A 22,226-nucleotide genomic window follows, 5' to 3' on the forward strand; every position below is an offset into this window, starting at 1 on the left:
GGGCTCCCGTTCCACCGGGAGCCCCGAGCACCCAGCCGGCACGTCCGCCGGCTGGATGGAGTCCCGATGAATGCCGGAAACGGCATCGATCGGGTCTCCGATGACGTAACCCGGAGGCGGCGTCCATGACGTCACTTCCGGGTTACTGTGCTGCAAAAGGCGGCAAATTTGAAAAACGGCTGTATGCAAAAATGCCGTTTTCGGCGTTTTGCATACAGGGAAGTGTAGTGGAGGGGTCTAGGGTCTTTTAGACCCTCGATCCCTCCATAAAGTGTACCTGTCACTACATATTGGTGTCACAAGGGATGTTTACATTGCTTGTGACAGCAATAAAAGTGATCAGATTTTTTTTTTTTTTTAAAACTTTAATAAAGTTAAAAAAATAAATAAAATAAATGGGAAAAAAAAAAAAAAAAAAAAATGTAGCCGCCCCCGTCACCGTTAGCTCGCGCACAAAAAAAAACGTATACGGAAGTCGAGCCGCAAATGAAATCGCTGTTCAAACCACACATGTGAGGTATCGCCGCGATCGCCAGAGCGTGAGCAATAATTAAAAAAAAAGAGCTACACTCTAACTCAAAACTGGTAACCGTTAAATAAATTTAAAGCGTCGCAGATTGAGATCTCTATTGACCGTAGTTTGTCGCGATCCCACGGGGGGGCGCAATTTTAAACCGTAACATGTTGGGTATCTATTTACTCGGCGTGACATGTTCTTTCACAATATACAAAAAAAATGGGCTAACTTTACTGTTTAGTATTTTTTAAAATTAGTGAAATGTGATTTTTCAAAAATTTTCCAAAAAAATGGCGCTTTAAAGACCGCTGCGCAAATACCGCGTGATAAAAAAATATTACAATGACCGACATTTTATTCTCCAGAGTCTTTGCTAAAAAAATATATATAATGTTTGGGGGTTCTAAGTAGTTTTCTAGGAAAAAATACTGATTTAAACTTGTAAACAAAAAGTGTCCGAAATAGGGCTGGGGCTTAAGTGGTTAAGCCTAGTACACACCATCAGTTTTTTTTTGTACAACCTGGCAAGTTGGAAAAAAAGAAAAAGAAAAAGCCAAGATTGGAGCTGCTGTACTAACAATCCAATGTTAGTACAGTGATCTCCCTGCTGAGCTACTGTGTTCTGACAGGGGGAATGGCACCCCCCACCGGAAAACTCAGGTCAGTGCTCTCAGCCATTGAGAGGGTTGATTGGGAGCCGGTCAGCTGTTGGTTTTCCAGCATGCATGTCCGGCTTCTATCAGACCGGCTGCCATAAACACGGGCCAAATATCAGCCGGTTTTTATTGAACTGGCCGATGCCGGTCGACTTCAGCCATTGTGCACTAGGCTTTACTTTGGTACTTTGGGGGTATAAGCAGATCACAAAATGAGAATGACCAGAACTCACTAGCTGCACATAGGACATGGGAGTCTCAGTACTAAAGGCTTCAGAGAGAGAAACTCCACCGTCTTCAAGCAGAGATAATTACAGAACCTAAAGAACAGACCTCTTCAGCTGTAACAGCACATTGAGTCCTAATGTTTGGGGGTTCAAGAACTGCAACTCCCATTTCTCTTACAGTACTGGCCATTCTACCTGTTGCAGGATCTGTACCTTACCATACCTCCGATATAATAATTTCACATCATATGGACAGTTATACAGAGCAACATTAAATAATAAATATAAGTGCAGCACTAATAATTATAACTGTGATTAGACAAATAAAATTCCAACATTCCCAGAAATGGCGGAGGATAAGAAGGAGGCTGAGAGGTGAGCTTTTTTTTTTATACAGCACATTTCGTATGATAACTGACCCTGGGGCCATCATAGCACGCCATGCTTCCAGTATTCTGTCTGACAGAGTTACAGGGCTGGTTTCATCCCAGCATCTGGTGAGTGCGTTGAATGGTGGAGGGAGAGCACAGTGAAGTAACCTTTGGTAACACATGAGGCGTTTCACTTTTTACATTTCACGGCTGTCTTTTGGCTTCTGTCTGATGAGTGTTCTGGCATTGTGTCTATCCCTGGAGAAATCACTTGAATATAAGGAGCCAGGCAACTGACTTCTGATTGCTACATACACCTTTGGATTCTATTTTTGGACTTTATATACACTTTTGATTACTATATGAGATTTTTTTTTATTAGCATTTGGAATTATGTCCAATCACAGTTATAATTATTAGCGCTGCACTTATATTTATTATATACTGTTATCTGGAGGTTGTAAATCCCCCTTTAATTTGTGCCAGCTGCTACTCACAATATTTATCTCTAGTGCTCACTTCATATAGATTTTGGATACAGAGCAACATGTCTGTGCTTTAAATGAATTCCCTGTCTTTTGTTTTTTCCTGTCAATGCCCACGTAACAGGGTAGAGGTTTAATAACCTTCTCAATACTTCTATTGCTAGCACACTTCATTGGTGCCTCATGGAGACCCATGGGGTGTGCTGGAACATGCCATTCTATAGAGGCATATAGAATGGTGTGTTCTGGCACACCACATGGGTTTCTCTTTAAGATCTGTAAATCTACCAGCATCAGTATACCCCAACTGGCTTTATGTTTGGCTCTGTACAACTAAAAACCACAGCAAGCCCTATTGGCATCACTTCTCTTTTCAAAGCTACAAGTCTTCGCATACCCCACCGGTGTCTCTGATTAACACCTAGCATGCATCACTGGTCTTATTCTTGATACTAGATTGAAAGTCCAAGTAAGCTCCACAATCATAATTAATTTGTTTATAAAACTAATCCCAATGTGTCTCACCAAGGCCCTATTCACACATGCACTGAGGCCTGTAAACTGTTAATGGGGCGTTTGTTAATGCAGCTTGAGATGCCAAGTGCTGCACGCAGGCAGCCCATGTGAGCGTATGGGAATGAAGTGGCTGCATTGACCGTTCTGATTTGACAATCACGCACACCTGCATGCAAGTCAAATTAGGATGAGTGGCTGTGTTTGAGCAGCCACTGTGTCCTCATATACTTACATTGGTTGCCTGCACACAGCACCTGTCAACTCAAGCTGCATCAACACATGCCACATTCATGAGTCACAGGCCTCAGTGTCCACACAACTCTTTTTGCACAACCAAAGTTCCTTGGGTGACAGCAAAAACAAGGAAGAAAGCCGCTCAGGTGCAAGTTCAGCACTCGGTGCAGGTCAGATCCGCCATCCAAGCATGTAGACATCCAAAAGAGAGAGACCGCACTCAAAGATGTTAAATAAAAATCCTTAGGACTCCTTTATTCTCCATAAATCCAACAGACAGCAGACAGACAGTGCAATACACGGACAGACGTGTCGGGTTGACGCGTTTCACGATAAAAATCGCTTATTCATAACCACACACCTGAGGTGTGTGGTTATGAATAAGCGATTTTTATCGTGAAACGCGTCAACCCGACACGTCTGTCCGTGTATTGCACTGTCTGTCTGCTGTCTGTTGGATTTATGGAGAATAAAGGAGTCCTAAGGATTTTTATTTAACATCTTTGAGTGCGGTCTCTCTCTTTTGGATGTCTTCCTTGGGTGACACACATGGCAAGTGACAGCATTTTTCCTTCTTCCATGGACATCCACATCCCATACCTCCACTCTGGACTGGAAGTCACCCATAGAATATTCATTTTGTTTCAGCAGCATTTTTCATTTCACTCCTAAACCTTTTTTTATTTAATGCTGAAACACTTAAATAAAATGGACAAGAATATGGGTCTTTGTCAACTCATCTGGTATACATCTGCCAAATACACTTATATAAAAGTGTTTACGTTAGTTTATAGGATGAGAAGTTGGTCTTACTGTTGCCTCTGGTGTACATGTCCTCAAAGGCAGACTCCAGCTCCCTCTGCCAATCCTCCTTGATCTCTGCCCGTCGGTAGGCAGGCTCAAACAATTGTGGAGGCATCCGGGAAACAATCTGTCTTCTACGGGCAAGATCTTCCTGCTGCATCTGCTCCAGCTCTTTCATCAGCCTGCCCCGATCCTATTCAGTAATCATTATCAGTACATCTTATTTAAATAAATCCAAATGTTTTGTCATTAATAAGACACTGCAAATAAAACAAAATACCTGTTGATCCCATCTAAAGTCCAGTGAGCTACTAACATCTTCATTGTGCCTCCACTGCTCTAAAACCCAAGCAGCATCTAATTAACCCCTTCACGCCTAAGGCTCCATTCACACCTAGGCGATTTAAATTGCGTGCAGAATCGCCCTGAAAATTGGAACACATGGTGCTCGTCACTCAAAAAGGAGCAGGAGATTCTTTTGGGTGAAAGTGTTGCGTGCTGTGGTTTGACGCGATTTACTGTGCGACACCCATGGCAAAATCTCACCTCGATTGGGGTGCCATTAAAGCAGGGGTCCACCCAAAAGTGAAACATTCGCTTTAAGGCCTCCTACCTAGCTCCTGTTTGTGAGAACTTTTGGGGGGGGGGGGGGTAGCAGGTACCCGATTTTGACAGGTACCTGCTCACACACCTTTGGCGAGCGGAAGCGGAAGTTCTCCATCCCAAAGTCTTCTGGGATATATATTAAAGGTCCTAGAAGAATTTGGAACCAGTCACATAGCGCAGCATGCGTAGTGGGCACATAGCTGTGAAGCCGCAGGCTGTCACAGCTAAGCGCCCATAGTAGAGATGCCGGCGCCGCAAAAGGCGGACACTGGGCAAACACACCGGGGGTGAGTGAACCGCTGATCGTGGGACAGGTGAGTAGCTCTTTAATAAAATAAATCGTCAGCTACACTTTATGTAGCTGCTGAATTTTAGCAAGCAAATAAATGACTGGAACTCTGCTTTAAGAAAAGGCATCACAAACATACCCCAAGTTTTTGATCGATTCTGGAATAGCAGGCAGAATCGCAGTGATTCTGCCCCGCGATTCAAATTGCCTAGGTGTGAATAGAGCCTAGGGGGGGGGGAAACAAATCTAAATGCCCAAGTACAATATTGCAATTTTGACATGTTCGTACACCCATACATATTTTCACCACTACTTTGTGCACACAAGTGGATTATACCTTTTTTTAGGACAATTTGGGCTTTTAGTTGCGGGAAAAGGTAATGAAAATCTCCTGTTTTTTTATTATCATAGGAAAACTGGACCAAAATGGTAAAAAAATTATTTAAAAAAAATGTAACTGTAGATTTCTTGTTCCTATCATAACCTACCATCAAAGAACAACCCAAAATAAATTCTTCTGCTCCTGATGATGAAAGCAATACCACTAATGTGTATATTAGGTGTTTTATGTACCCGTAGTACAGCCCAAAAACAATAGTGTGCACTTTGCTTTATTTATCCTACCTAAAACTTACCAGACACAAATTAAAAAAATGCTTTATGAAAAAAAAAAAAAAAATCCTGCCTAAAATATATTGACCCAGACCTTTCAACCCTTACTTGACCCAAACACTAATCCTGGCACTGACCTAGTTCAAACCTTGATCTAGCTAAATATTTTTTATCATTTATCATTTTTTTTCTCTCTGCAAGGAAAGAGATACAATGTATCTCTTTCCTCCATTCGCAGAGGGAGAAGCACAGGGGCCAGCTTCACAGTGATTGATCACTGTGATAGCCAATCAAAAGCTATCACAGCGATCAGGTGACCCGGAAACAGGTCTGGGTCCCGATCGTTAGTACAGGTCCCGGAGCTCCCGCTGAGACCCCGGTCTCTGGTGTAAGAGCACTGTGCGGCATGCCCCCAGCACAACGACAGATACACATGCGGCCCCATAGAAAAAAAGCCCAGTCCAGTGGGGCTGCATATATGCGCTACATCAGCGTGAAGGGGTTAAAGAACCCTATCATTACAATATACACTACATTCTTTGTTTTACAAACAAGCATTTACTACTTTGCCCAGAGCACTATAAGTTAGCTAAAGAGCACAGCAATAGCAGCTCCCTTTCAGGCTGCTTTCAACTGACTGAAATGTCAAACTGATCCATCTAATAAGGGAGGAGTAAACCCTCTGACTCAATCCGTTCTGTTGCTATATTTTAGTTTGAGCTACTGATCTCTGTGTACAGGTTATTTGTAATCCCCAGAGGTAAGGAAGGAATTGTAAAATTGAACCTAGAATGTTACCTGCTTGATGGGTAAAGATACAAAGTTTTCATTATTCCATTATTTAGTTCTATCCAATTTAACCAAAAAATTAATTATTTTATTAAATGCATACAAAGCCACTAAACTTTTTCCTAGAAGAGAGAAATAAAGAAAGAAAAAGAACAAAAAAAAAAAAAAGAAAAAAACACATTAAGCAATACTGAAAAGATCCTCACAGCACACTCCTTCAAAAGCAACCACATAAAATGTCTTGGATAACTAGCAAACATTCAGACATAAATCGCACTCAGAGCACAATTACATAATCTAAAAAACGGAATTTTGTAAAATCTTACCGTAAAATTCCTTTCTCTGAGTCCGACAGTCGCCGCCACTTCATAATCTTCACTAATGGGGTAATTGACCTTTGCTCCGCAGGAGTAGCTAGGCAACAAGATTTGTTAATATCAAAGCTTTTAGCATATCACACCCCTAGGGGGTGGTCCCCTCAGTCAATACCTCCCTGCTTCCTGCATTCTCAACTCCGTTTCAGTAGCATAGCAGTAGAGTACATAAACAAACCCCAAAAGAGGGGCGGGGGCGGCGACTGTCGGAGGACTCAGAGAAAGGAATTTTTCAGGTAAGATTTTACAAAAATTCAGTTTTCTCTTACGTCCTCCGACAGTCGCCGCCACTTCATAATCTTCACTAATGGGGTCGTCCCAGAGCAGTGTAGACATGAGGGGTGGGAAAAACGCAGCCGCGCCTAAAGCAACGCAGTACCCACATCAAAGAAAGGAACCTTACCAAAGTAAGAGAACCAACTGGGCAACAGGAAAAAGCGTGCTCAACAGGAGCAACAACCCAGGAGAACAAGTAACCTAGGGGTAAAAACACCCCAACAGCCAAGGACCCAAACAAGGGACCCTAAGGCACTGCCGCACTAAGAACTTTACGGCCAAAGGAAGCATCTGCCGATGCCTGAACATCCACCTTGTAAAATTTTGAGAAGGTGTGAACGGACGACCAAGTCGCCGCCTTACACACCTGGGCCACAGAAGCCTGATGACGATAGGCCCAAGACGTACTCCGAGACCTGGTAGAGTGCGCCTTCACAGGGAAAGGAGGAACCTTCCCCTTCAAAGCATAGGCTTGCACAATGGTCTGTCTGATCCATTTGGCGATGGTAGCAGCCGACGCCGCCATGCCCTTCCGAGGTCCCTCTGGTAGGACAAATAGAGAATCCGACTTGCGAAAGGATTTAGTCGACGACAGGTAACCCTGATCGCCCGAACCAAATCCAAGGAATGCAAAGCCACCTCCTTTGGATGCTTAGGCTTCGCGCAAAGCGAAGGTAAGACAATGTCCTCATTGAGGTGAAATTCCGAGATCCTCTTCGGAAGAAAAGAAGGGTTAGGTCGTAAGACCACCTTATCCAAGTGGATCACCAAGTAGGGAGAGCTGCAGGACAAGGCCGCCAGCTCCGATACCCTGCGAGCCGAAGTGATCGCCACCAAAAAGGAAACCTTCTTGGACAACAGACAACGAGATCTCCCTGATCTTCTCAAAAGGGAGCATGCTGCAACACGGACAGAACAAGGTTCAAGTCCCATGGAGGCAAAGGGTCCCTCCGAGGAGGGGCCAAGTGTCGCACCCCTTGAACAAAGGTGCTAATCAAAGAATTAGACGCCACAGGGCATTGAAAGAGAACGGCCAGCGCTGAAATCTGACCCTTAATCATGGCCAACGCCAAACGCTGGTCCACGCCCGTTTGAAGGAAAGCCAACACTCTCGATACCGAGTACGAGCGAGGGGAATACCCCCTGGACTCACACCAGGCAAAATACGCCTTCCAAGTACGGTAGTAAATCTTCCCCGAAGAGGCTTTTCTAGCCTTAATCAAAGTGGGAATGACCTCAGGGGAGAGACCCCTATCCTTCAGGACCTGGCTTTCAACAGCCAGGCCGTTAAAGCCAGCGACTGTAAAGCAGGATGGAATATCGGTCCTTGAGACAGGAGATCTTCTCGAAGAGGCAGACGCCACGGAGCGTCGACCGCCAGATTCACGAGGTCTGTGTACCACGACCGGCGAGGCCAGTCTGGCGCCACCAGAATTACCGTGTGCAGTTCCGAGGTCAACCTGCGAAGGAGCCTGGACAGCAGCTCAATCGGTGGAAAGGCATACATCAGACGATACTGATGCCAGGGCGCCACTAACGTGTCTGCCCGAGGATCGCGCGTCCTTGCCACGAACCTTTCCACCTTGTTGTTTAGACGAGACGCGAACAGGTCCACATTTGGGGAACTCCACTTCGCGCACAACATCTGGAAGACATCCGGGTGAAGGGACCATTCTCCCTGGTCCAGGGTCTGGCGACTCAGATAATCCGCCTGCCAGTTCTCCACCCCCGGAATGTGAACTGCAGATATCGCCGGGACGCGCATCTCGGCCCAAGACAGAATGTCGGCTACTTCCCGAGCCGCTCGGGCACTCCTGGTGCCCCCTTGGTGGTTGATGTAGGCCACCGCTGTGGCATTGTCCGTCTGCACCCGAACCGGACGGCCCTGAAGCCTGTCCGTCCAACGCAGAAGGCAGAGAATTATCGCTCGCAATTCCAGAATGTTGATCAGAAGGGAGGATTCCTCCTCCGACCAAGTTCCCTGGGCGGACAGAACGCCCAGAACACCACCCCAGCCCGACAGGCTGGCATCCGTGGTGATTACCGTCCACGACAAGGGACGAAAGGACTTGCCCCCCGACACCGCCGGGGACTGGAGCCACCATAAAAGACCCCTTCGGGTGAGGTGGCTCAACGAGATCCGCCGATCCAGAGTTTGCGGACGCCCGTCCCACTTGGCCAAGATCTCCGCCTGAAGATCCCGCATGTGAAACTGGGCGAAGGGAATCGTCTCGAAAGCCGAGACCATCAACCCCAGGCACCTCATACATGTCCGGAGGGACGAGCACCGATTGTCCCTGAGGGACCTGACTTCGTTCCGAAGCATCCGAAGCTTGTCTTCCGGCAGGAAGACCTTCGCTTGAACAGAGTCCAGGATCATCCCCAGGTAGGGGAGACGAGTCGACGGACACAGCGTTGACGTCGGAAAATTTATCGTCCAACCGAATTCCTGCAGAGTCTGCATCGTGGTGGACAGGTCGTTCACCAGGCCCTGACTGGTCGCAGACCGAATCAAGATATCGTCCAGATACCCCAGGACAGAGATGCCCTGGGCTCTCAATAAAGCCAGGACCGGCAAAAGCACCTTGGTGAAAACCCGCGGAGCCGAAGAGAGACCAAAGGGTAACGCCATGAATTGGTAATGATCCTCCGCAATGGCGAATCAAAAGGTACCTCTGGTGACCCTCGAAAATGGGGATGTGAAGGTACGCATCCTTCAAGTCGATGGAGGCCATGAATTCCCCCGGAACCAGGGCAGCCACCACCGAGCGCAGGGATTCCATGCGGAACTTGCAAACCCGCACAAAGCGGTTCAGAGCTTTTAAGTCCAAAATTGGACGTGCCTTGCCCTCCTTTCTGGGCACAGTGAACAGATTGGAATAGAACCCCCGAAATAGGTCCAGATGAGGTACCGGAATCACTACTCCCTGGGCCCGCAGGTCCCGCACCGCCAGGTGCAGATCCTGCAACCCCCCCGGAGACAGCTGAAGATTTGAGGGAAAAAATCTGCTAACCGGCCGAGAGAGAAACTCGAACTTGTATCCAGATCGAACGATTTCCTGAACCCACCTGTCCCGAATGCGGGCCAGCCAGGGTTGAAGAAAACCAAGCAAACGTCCCCCCACCCCAGAACCGGGTGAGGGCGCCCCTTCAGGCCGAATTGGTATGGGCAGCGGACCCGGACTGGCCGGACTTCTGCTTACCCGCCCACGGCTTTTTCTGGGAGCCTTGGCCCTTGAAGGGCTTGCCCTTATATTGCGACCGAAAGGCACGAAAGGACCCCTGAGAGGGCCTAAACGAGGTATTCTTCTTACCGCGAACAAACTTATTCTTGTTAGTTTGGGGTAAGAGAGTGCTCTTACCCCCTGAAATTCCCTTTATCAGAGTATCCAAAGACTCGCCAAAAAGGCGAGATCCCGCGTAGGGCAAATTAGCTAAAGTCTTGCGAGATGATTGGTCAACCGACCAACATTTCAGCCATATCAGACGACGGTTCAATACCGCCACACTTGAGAGGCGTGCAGCCAAAAGGGACTAAATCCAAGTCCGCATCGCACAAATACATGACACCCTGATGAATTTGATCCACCATAGCCAATGTTGTCGGTGGAGCAGAGTCAGTCACCAGGGTGCGCCTGAGCACCTGTGCCCAATCCGCAATAGCCTGGGCTGCCAAAATGGAAGCAAAAATAGGCTTCAGCATAGAACCAGCAACCGTATAAGCATGACGGGCAAGAGACTCCAATCTCCTGTCCGTAGGGTCCCGGAACACCGGGGTATCCTCAGCAGGGATCGCAGTGGATTTGTTCAAAACCGCCACCGCGTGATCCACCTGAGGCGGCACACACCAACGCTCATCAGTGGTGGGTGTAAAGGGATAACGCAGCTTGAACTTACTCGTCACAGTAAATGGCTTCTTTAAATTGCGCCATTGCTCATCAACAGTGCGCTGAAATTCCGCAGGGCAGGGAAAAACCTGCGCTGTTTTGCGTTTCCTTTGCGTCCCATAAGAGGACATCAAAGCAGGAGGACATGGTTCATCCTGCAAACACAGTGTTTCCTTGATAGAAGCAACCAACTCATCCATGAGTGCAAGCTCTTCAGGCGAGCCAGTGGGAGAATTATCAACCCCTTCCACCTCAGCCTCCCCCTCAGACCCCCCAAGGTCCAGAGATGAGCGAGACCCTGAGAAGGGCACTCCAGCCATAGCAGCCCCATCTCCCTCTGAATCAGAGGAAATAGACAATCTGGGCCGTTTTGCGGATCGATCAGCCATTAGCATCTGCACCTGAGAAGCCAGGTTCGCCACAATAGCAGCCAGATCAGCCCCCTCAGGGGATGCAGCAGCCCCTTGGCCCCCCACCAGGGTGGGAGGAAACTTGCAATCCTGAGAATCCATGCCCCAGCAATTATTGAAAAAAGGAGGACTGCCCCTTTAAGACCGCGGCGAGCGCAGCCCAGAGCACACTACTGTATGTACTGACCCCCACAGGGATAAGGACACTGAGCAAGGAAACACAGGAAAAAGTAAAGGTAAAAACCTGGAGAGGCCACACAGGCTGCTGCCACGGATCGCTGTTCCAGAGTAAAAGGAAGTGATGCAATGACTGACCGCCCTATAAAGCCTATGTAGGCTACACAAACATGGCCGCTCGGCTGAGGCATTTTAGGTAATGAGAAAATGGCGCCGACATGTGGCTGTACTATCGATCGCCGTCAAAATGGCGGCGTTTGGCGCCAAAACACTGCGCCGTACCACACAGGGCCGGTCACCACAATTTTTGCCGCAAAAAATGGCGGGACGCAGAAGCGGCCGCCGCACAGCATGTCCAAGCCTAGTCTGCCCCATACCCTCACATAGCAGAGCGGGAGAGCCCCCCACCCGCAGCCCACAGAAAGGCAGATATTCCACACAGGAATCTGACAGGGAGCTCAGCAGACACACAGACATGCAGGGTCACACAGTCACAGACTGACACCCAAAACAGACAGGTCCCCACATAGAAATGTACTTACCAGTCCGGATGGCGTGGGGAGCCTTCTCCAGCGACCAAACCTCTGCACTGAGGACAGGGAGTGTTGCAGTCAGGACGCAGTGGAACTGTGGTGCGAAACTGCAAATGGCGTCCGGTGAGGTAGCCACCTCACAGACAGCATCCCTGCAGCGAACAGGGATGGGTCGTTCAATATGCCAGGGAATCCTGAGCTGAACGCTCGATGGCAGGCTGGGAAGCCCCTGGCCCTGAACCCTGGGATCCAGGGTGGCCAGACTGAGACCCAGCTCCGCATGATCATCTTCATCCGAAGAAACTAAACTAATGCTGATAAAAAGAACAGCTAAGTAAAAGAAAGAGAAAATGACTTCAAATAAAATCAAAAAGAGGATAGAAGGCTGAGACTGAAAGCCCCAGCACAGGATCAGCCAGCTACTCCTAAGCTAGGCATTAAAAGCGGAGTTGAGAATGCAGGAAGCAGGGAGGTATTGACTGAGGGGACCACCCCCTAGGGGTGTGATATGCTAAAAGCTTTGATATTAACAAATCTTGTTGCCTAGCTACTCCTGCGGAGCAAAGGTCAATTACCCCATTAGTGAAGATTATGAAGTGGCGGCGACTGTCGGAGGACGTAAGAGAAACAATTGTGCATAGCTAAGCAGGGGTAACGTAGCTAAAAAGTGAGACTGAGGAACAAAAAAAAAAAAAAATTATATATTATATTATACATAATATATATAATTAAGGCTTTTGCATACAAGACAAATCTAATATTCTGATTATCACACTGTAATACAGAGTAAATAAAAACAATATAACCATATTACTCACCTCTGTTAGCTGCACCATCTTTAAAGCATAAGATCCACGAAGTGTCGCCTTCTCCATCCGTTCTCGCCTCTCACGCTCCTCCTCTTTCTGAAGCGCTTCCATTCGCTTTGCTTCCTCAACAGCGGCAGTACGGGCATCAGGCTGGTAAAGGGCACAAGATTATCACAAGTCCCAGCTGCTCACATGGGAGCACAGTAAAATGGAAATGCAAATTCCCTCCCATGTCTTAATTGGGCTTTAGTATGTGGTTGCATTACTTGGGGACAACCCCCCTCCTATCTATCCTCATTCTAATGTACTTTGTCCCTTGGTGTATATCAACAGGTTTATTTTCCAATTTTATGGTTTCCCTCTTTTTCCCTTTTTAATTGTATTTTTGTTTTTTGTTTTTAACATAAGGATTGATATATATTTTTAAAGCGGAGCTCCAGTCACCATAATCAGTTTTTATCTAAAAGCACCCCCATCATTGGCACAGATTGTACATTGCTATCTGGATATTGTAGCAAATGTAACTGTGTGTGTTTTTTTTTTAATCTGTACAAAATGACCTGATCTCGGAAGCAGGCAGGGGCCATCGCAGTTCTGGGCATCTGAAGCCTGCTCGTGTCTATTTCCTGGATTAGGTGCAGCTGGTTAAACGGCATGCACCTCCCGATCTTGCGCCTGCGCAGTGTCTGATTGCAGGTTGACATAGCGATGGCAGGGGCAGCTAAAGTCACCGCCCCATTGTTATGGCAACCAATCAAAAGAGAATCAGGCGATTCCTTTGGACTTCTGGGATTGATGACGCAGATATCCCACGAGTCCAAGGAAATCACCTGACGACAACGCCTAGGCGGGCTGGGAAAGGAAGTGCCGCTGAAACATTTAAAATAAAAAAGGTATTTGGACATAATTGAAAAAAAAAAAAAAAATGAATATCCGTTTAGGGCTGCACTGCAGATGGGCATGTAAGTAAAAGCATCTTGCAAATATGGGTGGAACTCAGCTTTAATACAGACTTGTTCACTTGGTGTATGCAACTGACCTACTTGTCTTGCATTTGTAGGAGTCTTATCTTGTCTTTTATGACTTCTTCATTGCAAGTTCTCATGCACACTGAACGTTTTTACAGCGTCTGTTTTTGGCGTCAGACGTTTTCTTCTGCAGCCAGTAAACTCCCCAGCATGTTATCCTATGTGTCCATGCACACATAGGCTGTTAGCAGTTTCTGGCAGGGGCGTTTTCTGGCTGGAAAAAAAACCCAGGACTAGTGGTTTATTAGAGGAGTTTTTCAGCTGTAAAAACACTCCAACTCTGACAAAAGCTACAAAACACCAAAAAACTATGAAAAATGCAGCTATTCTGCATTTATAAGCTTTTTTTCAGCCATAAGCTTTTGTGGGAGTATAGTTTTGCTAACAAAAGCAAAAAAAACGCTACTGAATAAAAGCTAAAAATGCTCACTCTACAGCTACAGCTTCCTACTGGCGTTTTGATAACCTCCAGTGTGCATGAGGCCTAGGGCAAAACTTTATTTAAAAAAAGGAGATGTACAGCCAAAGCTCGTTTGGCTGTACATCTTCGGATCACAGGAGTACAGTTCCTTTTGCACTCCTGCGACCCATTTTCAGCAGAGAGCGGGCAGAAGTCCGCTCTTTGCTGACGTCACAGATTTCGCTCCAGGCACCGCGTCATCACGGCCACAGAGTCGGAATCCACCAGGTGCCTGGACCGACACACGGCTCAGCCTCTCAGCGAGCCACTGAGCCTGAGCCGGCCGCTCCCCGCCCCTCCACAGCCCAGCGCTCCAATGAACGAGGAGGGGGCAGAGCAGAGAGCGGTGACTGACAGAGAGCAGCTCACTGCTTGGGGAGCTGTCAGAAATGAGCGATCGGCAGTGTTCCATCACTCGGTTCTCAGTGTAGAGGGGCGCCGGAGGACAGATGCAGCATTGGACCGATGCTTCATCCACCTAGGAAGTATAAATGGGGGAAAAAAGCCAATCCTCCTATCTTTTAATTTCTTTCCATCTTTCCAGAGATGCTACAAAACAGATCAATACAATATAGATTCACATATTTACAACATGGTATTGCAAATATATTTTTCTTGTTAGTCTGTATCTGCAGCTCTTCTAGAAGTCAATTTAAAGTATAGCTAAAGGCAAAACTTTTTTTTTTTTTTTTTTTTTTTTTTTTAGGATAGAGGGGAGATGGATTAGAACATCTGTCAGTTTTTATTGCTGCCTGTGCCCCCGTTCGGGAGATTGGAAAAAGAGAACACCCCCAGTGGGACTTTAAAAAGGTCTTCAAAAGAGTAATACACTGCTAAGCAATGAAAAACGTTTTTATGTAAAAAAAATAATTTTATTTAAAAAAAAAAAAAAAAAAGTAAAAAAGAAGCAAACATAATAAACAATACATACATATAAACAGAATGGGTGGCTAGCCCCAAAATGACAACATCATATGATAACCAGGTACAATGTAACGGTATAAGTACATGAAGTGGTTATTCCATTCGACACGTTTCTGGAAAATTATCCGTCTTCGGGGGTGTTGTACATACATTTGTGAAAAACAAAGTACCTCTAATGAAAAACAAGAGAGAGAGTGTAAGACACTTAGACCCCATTCACACTGGCGCGACTTGTCAGGCGACTTGGTCGGTCGCCTGCCATTGATTAGCACAGGACCCATTCTAATAGGAGCGACACAAGTCGCTCCGACTTAGAAAAAGGGTCCTGTACTACTTTGGGGCGACCTGGAGGCGACTTGCATTGACTTCAATGATATGAAGTCCGTGCAAGTCGTGCCGCGCCAGTGTGAATGGGCGCTTACTGTGCCTCTCTTTGTTTTCATTAGAGGTACTTTGTTTTTCACAAATATATGTACAACACCCCTGAAGACGGATCATTTTCCAGAAACGCGTCGGATGTAATAACCACTTTGTGTACTTATTATACCGTTACATTGTACCTGGTTATCATATGAGGTTGTCATTTTAGGGCTAGCCACCCATTCTGTTTATATGTATGTATTGTTTATTATGTTTTCTTCTTTTTTACTTTTTTTGAAATAAAATTATATTTTTTACATAAAAACTTTTTTCATTGCTTAACAGTAGTGTATTACTCTTTGAAGACCTTTAAAGTCCCACTGAGGGGTGTTCTTTTCCAATTAATCGGGATGTGGTCTCACTACTAAACTCCATTCCCCCAACCAGCCCTATATCCGTTCAGGAGATTCAACCTCTCTATTTGTCCTGTTTACCATTATCATTGACATTAAAAGAAAATCCCAAATTTTGGGATGTCCCCAGAAAAGTAATAGAAGGGACTAATCCAATGGGGACGCTAGTTCTGGTGACCTGGGGGGTCCCCAAGGAATTCACTTAATTTTCAGGGATTTCCTCTCACTACCAGTTTGGCTATGGGACAGGAAGTGAAGGGAAATCTCTGCAATGGGACACAGATGGTGAGAAAAAAAAAAAACTGACAGCGGTTTATTCTTCATTCAAAATGAAGAAAAATGTTTTGCCTATAGCTCTACTTTAATGGATATTTTTGACCAGCACAGTCACAATGCTTTCTGTATTGCACTGAATGGTCTGCAGAATTCTTTTTTTTTTTTTTGCCTACAGATTACACTTTATTTTCCAGCAGTGTAAGTGTGGGATAAAAACCAAGCTGGCATAACGTGCATTTCATAATACCTGCTCAGTATCCATTTCTCGGTCCACGTAGGCTTCAGGCAAGTGGTAGTGAGACATCGAGAAGTTGTCTACATTGCAGAGTTTTACCAATGGCGGCCTTTTCACGACTTCAAGATTCTGTTATTACATAGAGAACATCCAGTCAGCTATACCAATCATCTCCAGACTAATCATTAATTTACTATCAAGCTCCTTTCACATTAGCGTGTCTCCAAAGTCACACAATTTCCACTTTTGGTAGGACTTTAGGTGCAATTTTGATTTAACGTGACATTCTATGGTTCAAAGTCGCACCAAAGTACTGTACTGCAGGAACCTTTTTTAAGTCATAGTGATTTGAACGGGTGCCAATAAAAGTAAGGTGTGTAATTTGTCATGCAACTTTGATGTCCAAAGTCGCATGACAAATTGCACAAATGTAAATGGAGCCTTACAAAAACATCAGATGATACACTACGAGTATAGTCTAAAATACAAAAATATCATCTTGTATTTCTGACCAAAGCAAACAAAGTAGAAATATATTTAAAAGGGGAGGCCAATTTTATTTTAGAGATCAGTTAAAATGCCTAAAGTTTTCCGATTCACAATCAGCTTTTTGTTCAATATTTACAATTTAGCCAATCAAAATACAAAGATTAGAGAAGTGGTAAGCTATCCGCACTCTCTGGCATGCCTGAATATCCTTGTCATTATTCTCTTCCTAATTATGAATGACAGCGCAATAAAAAGGCACAAATATTGTATGTGCAAAGTAAATGAAGAATAATGCCATCCAGTCAGGGCTTGAATATATGGAAGTTGCTGCTAAACACAGTCTTTTGCATTCAAATGCATTTTACAGAGAAAAAAAAAAAAAAAAACACTACATTTAGCTTGGACGACAATAAAAACCTAATATTCCAAAACATTCCCTAAATCTAATGCACTATTTAAAAAAAATTCCCTAATTTTGTCAGCAAACCACGCACTTTATGGGAAACCATTTTATTTTTAAATGATTACTAATTATATCAACTTGCCATTATAAAAAAAATAAAAAAAAAAATACATACACACACACATATACATATATATACATATATATATATATATACACACACACACACACACATACATACATACATACATACACACACATACATACACACACACATATATATATTTTTTTGGATACCACTAAAGTTTCTTGTATGTTGCAAAAAGTTTATATGCATGCTTGTTGAATCAATATTTTCTGCTCTACACAGGCAAGTTTATAAGGGTGCAGGAGATCAAAAAAAAAAAAAAAAAAAAAAAAGGTACATCAATTTGTCCGTGTGTCACCCTATAAATAAAAAATAAAAAAATTATATATATATATATATATATATATATATATATATATATATATATATATATATATATATATATATATATATATATATATATATATATAGCCAAGTAAAATCTGGCCACAAAAAAAAACAAAAAAAAAAACCCCTATTCAATTTAAGAAAAAAAAAAAAAAATAATCAGCTTCCAACAAGCTAACAAAAGTGTTGTGACAGAAAATCAGTCAAGAGCTATTTGGTGACTGTTCAGGAAATCGAAATCATAACAGAGGTAATGCTACAGAGTTTAGTCATACAATAGCTCTGTCAAACAATAAAAAGTAATTGCTTTTAGTAACAATATAACCCAGGTAAGCATTTACCTCGAGTGGATCTGGCGGTGGCGGAGGCAGACTGGCGACTTTTGCTGCACGCTCCTTTTCAATTTCAAGTGCTTTTCTACGGGCTTTAATATGCCTGGGTTTTGAGAGAGAAAATGAAATGTAGTGAAGAGGCACTTTCTATTGGAAACCTCACACTAGTGAAGCAGAGGTTAGCGTATAAAATGATGAGTGAGGAGCTTATTATAATTAAAGTCAATCTGCCTCAAGTGCCAATGATATTGAGAATGTTGATTGAAGGGAATCGGCCAGAGAATCATACATCACACAGAGTAGACCAGATGATAAAGCTGGTTATTTTGAAGCATTTATCTATTTAAGAACAAAGGTTTTGGAGATATGTATTGGTCATTGGTGCTCAATAAAACCATACAAAGACCTGGCAAAAGTTATATGCCAACGGTGATGCTCACACAATGCTACGGGCCCTTTACTCTTCAATAGATCAAGGAGAAAGACGGAGCCAACTAGCAGAGAGATTTTCCAACATGGCAAAAAGCTCTTCAAAATAGAAACTCTGAATGCCCAACGCATTTGTTTTTATCATCTAAAATTCTGGTAAAATGTACAGTCTGTGGTGCGTGCTCCATACACATGTCAGTTGTCAAAGAAAGATCAATTACAAATCATAGGTTCTTGGGATATACATATACCCTTGGAGATATGGAACCAAATGATGCGGGTATGGGACAGGATCTCTGAATAAGTTAAAAAAAAAAAAAAATTAAAAAGGGATTCTTTAAACTGTTAAAACTGAAATAAAAAAGGAGACAATGGCTTGATGTCTCTGATGACGTTGAGTAATGCCAACCATACATTAGTAGAAAAACGCTCTACTGCATTTTTGAATAATGAACACTTGGCTGTGGGAGCAAAGAATAATGTCATCATGTATAATTGAATTTCGAACAATAAATCACATATACATGAATAAATATGGTAACAGCCTTTTCCTGCACCCCAACCTAAATAGCCTTTTTTCCACATGTGGACATGCACTTTTTGCACTATAGCAGGGGTGAATGTCTTCACAAACATTAAAGATGTTGTTCTCAAACAAAGTTTATTCTGCACGCCAAGATCTAGAGGCCACTAATAAAAATATATATATTTTTTTTTTAACCACTTGCCGACCGCTGCAAGTACATATACTGCGGCGGTCAGCCCCTCACAGGCAGAGTGACGTATATATACACGTCACTAGCCTGTGAGGCTCTGGGGAGCGAGCGCGCGCCGTAAATCAGCAATCGTCGGGGAGAGGGAGAAAGGCAGGCGGCTAGTGTAAACAAACCGCCTGTCATTCTCCCCTGTGTAGAAACAATGATCATACGGTTCTGCTATGTAGGACCATTGATCATTGTTCCTACAGCTCAAGCCACAGCCAATCATAGTTAGAATCACGCCCCTAGGGACACACAGCTCCTCCCTCTCAAATAAAGTTAACCCCTTCACTGCCAGTGTAATTTTACAGCAACAGTGCATATGTATAGCACTGATTACTGTAGTAATGTCACTGGTAACCCCAAAAGTGTCAAAAATGTCAGTCAAGGGTCCAATCTGTCCGCCGCAATGTCGCAGTACCGCAAAAAAAAAAAAAAAAAAAAAAAAAAAACACACAACAACAAAAATGACAAAAATCTTTCCCTTTGTTAGTAAACGCGATAACTTTTGCGCAAACCAATCAAAATACGCTTTTTGCAATTTTTTTTTTACCAAACATATGTAGCATAAAACAAATTGGCCAAAAATGTTAAAAAAAATTTGATTTTTACATTTTTTTTTGGGGGGGGGGGGGGAATTTCATATATAAAAAATATTGTTATTTTTGCAAAATTTATGCTCTTTTTTGTTAATAGCGCATGATTAAAAAAAAAAAAAAAAAATCACACAGGTAATCAAATACCACCAAAAGAAAGCTCTGTTTGTGGGGAAAAAAAGGACGTCAAATGCGTTTAGGTACAGCGTCGCACGACCGCGCAATTGTCTGTTAAAGTCACGCAGTGCCGAATTGCAAAATACCCCCTGGTCTTTCAGCAGCCAAATCCTCCAGGGCTTAAGTGGTTAACTAAAACACACCACACAATTATCACAGTTTGTAAAACCATTGGGAGGAAAAAAAAATAAATCAATGATTGATGAATATAAATTTTTGTCTATTTAAACAAAATTGTTTTGAAATTATGCCCAAAAATGAGAGTTTGTAATAAGGTTTATTTTTCTGGCAAAAAATATATTTTGCAATAAGATTATATTATTGCATTCTTTGGTCTTCATTCTTTTTAATTTCACTTATTTTTTCAGGGAATATTGAAATAAAAAAATTGGTTAAATACAAAATACCTTGTGATGGTCATATATCGCTTTTATGTCCTATTGCTGTTAACTATTTTCTTTCCCTTCCTGAATGATCATTCTTGTAATCATTGTTCACAGGAATTTTAAACTTCCAGGTTGAATTTTTGTCACATATGCGCAGCAACAACAGTTCAGTTTTTAATGGAGGAATAAGACCATCAATACAGTTCCAAAGAGATAACAAGTAGATGAAATGAAGTTCATATGGTCGTCCACCCAGGTGTATGTATATAAACACAGACAATCAGTGAAACCTCCACCACATGAAGCCTCTTACCAGAGGAAGGAAGGGTTAAAGCAGTAAGTAGTTATGGGACTACTACCACCCATATCCTGCAAGGCAGCTCCTAGAAAGTCCACCCGAACTTGTTCAAAAGAAGCGAACCATCTGGGATGAATTCCAAATCCACTGGAATGGGCTGGATCCACTTTTAGCAAAGTATGCATATAATACAAAACGAAAACAAGCCCATAGCGTGATAACGTTTAAAACATTTAATGAAAGATAAGACATGCACTCACCCTGAGGTGAACGTAATACAGCAAAAGTGTAAATAGATGACACCAAGGCACAGGGCGGGCAACTCCGGTATTCGGGCGTGATAAGGAGTGTAGACTCAGCACCTCCCGAAGCTTTTCGTCCACCGACGTTGTCAAGGGGGTATGGAAAACACTCATCACGCCAATCAATATAAAGTAAATCTAGGAGGAAATGATATGGAACAGCTGGTACTTCCTGTCGTGACCACTCGGCAGGAAGTGATGTCAGCGTCACATGAGTGTTTTCCATACCCCCTTGACAACGTCGGTGGACGAAAAGCTTCGGGAGGTGCTGAGTCTACACTCCTTATCACGCCCGAATACCGGAGTTGCCCGCCCTGTGCCTTGGTGTCATCTATTTACACTTTTGCTGTATTACGTTCACCTCAGGGTGAGTGCATGTCTTATCTTTCATTAAATGTTTTAAACGTTATCACGCTATGGGCTTGTTTCCGTTTTGTATTATATGCATACTTTGCTAAAAGTGGATCCAGCCCATTCCAGTGGATTTGGAATTCATCCCAGATGGTTTGCTTCTTTTGAACAAGTTCGGGTGGACTTTCTAGGAGCTGCCTTGCAGGATATGGGTGGTAGTAGTCCCATAACTACTTACTGCTTTAACCCTTCCTTCCTCTGGTAAGAGGCTTCATGTGGTGGAGGTTTCACTGATTGTCTGTGTTTATATACATACACCTGGGTGGACGACCATATGAACTTCATTTCATCTACTTGTTATCTCTTTGGAACTGTATTGATGGTCTTATCCCTCTGTCTTAGCCTTTGGTGTTACGCATGGTTTATGGACTTTAGTTCTCTATATGAGTTCACAGTTCTGCACATTTAGCGCGACTCTTGTTTTATATTATTTGTTCCAGCATTCCAGGTGTTCAGAGTTCGCTGCTATAAAGGCGCAGGTTTCAATTTTTCAATATATTTAATGGAGGAGAAACACATTAACTTTTCAAATTAATCGTTTATTCGGTGGATAATCGTACCTTTTTCTTCGATTTTTTCCCTCATAAAAGTCAAGACCAATTTTCTAATTGTGTCCATTAACTGAACGAAAAAAAAAACTGTCCAAATGTCAGATCTTTTTTCATCTAGTGTATGGGGTCATTCTATAGTCAGAATAAAGAAAAAACAGCAGCAAACAACTTACAAGTTTTAGCTAGGTTGTTTGATATTTGCTGTTTTTATAGATAAAATTAGCTATAGTGCGGCTGTTCCAGGCTGGGCTGACAATTCAATGTCCTCCACCCAGTACTGCAGAGTAAAGCCTCATACACACGCACCGATTGTTGGCCGAACGATCGCCCGTCTTTTGTCCTGTGTTGTTG

At 43.6% G+C, this 22,226-nt stretch overlaps 1 protein-coding gene across 1 annotated transcript in view; it reads right to left on the reverse strand.

Annotated features, from left to right (window-relative positions):
- Positions 1-22,226, reverse strand: part of CEP295 (centrosomal protein 295) — a 147,303-nt gene that overhangs the window by 90,622 nt on the left and 34,455 nt on the right. The window contains exons 5-8 of the mRNA XM_082245878.1: positions 17,977-18,070; positions 16,281-16,397; positions 12,582-12,722; positions 3,820-4,003 (exon numbers count right to left, since the gene is read on the reverse strand). Coding sequence (XP_082102004.1) covers positions 3,820-4,003; positions 12,582-12,722; positions 16,281-16,397; positions 17,977-18,070 — 536 coding nt within the window. The remainder of the gene's footprint in view (positions 1-3,819; positions 4,004-12,581; positions 12,723-16,280; positions 16,398-17,976; positions 18,071-22,226) is intronic.

This window comes from Pelophylax lessonae, assembly GCF_965119305.1.
Source record: "Pelophylax lessonae genome assembly, chromosome: 2".
Classification (NCBI taxonomy): Eukaryota; Metazoa; Chordata; class Amphibia; order Anura; family Ranidae; genus Pelophylax; species Pelophylax lessonae.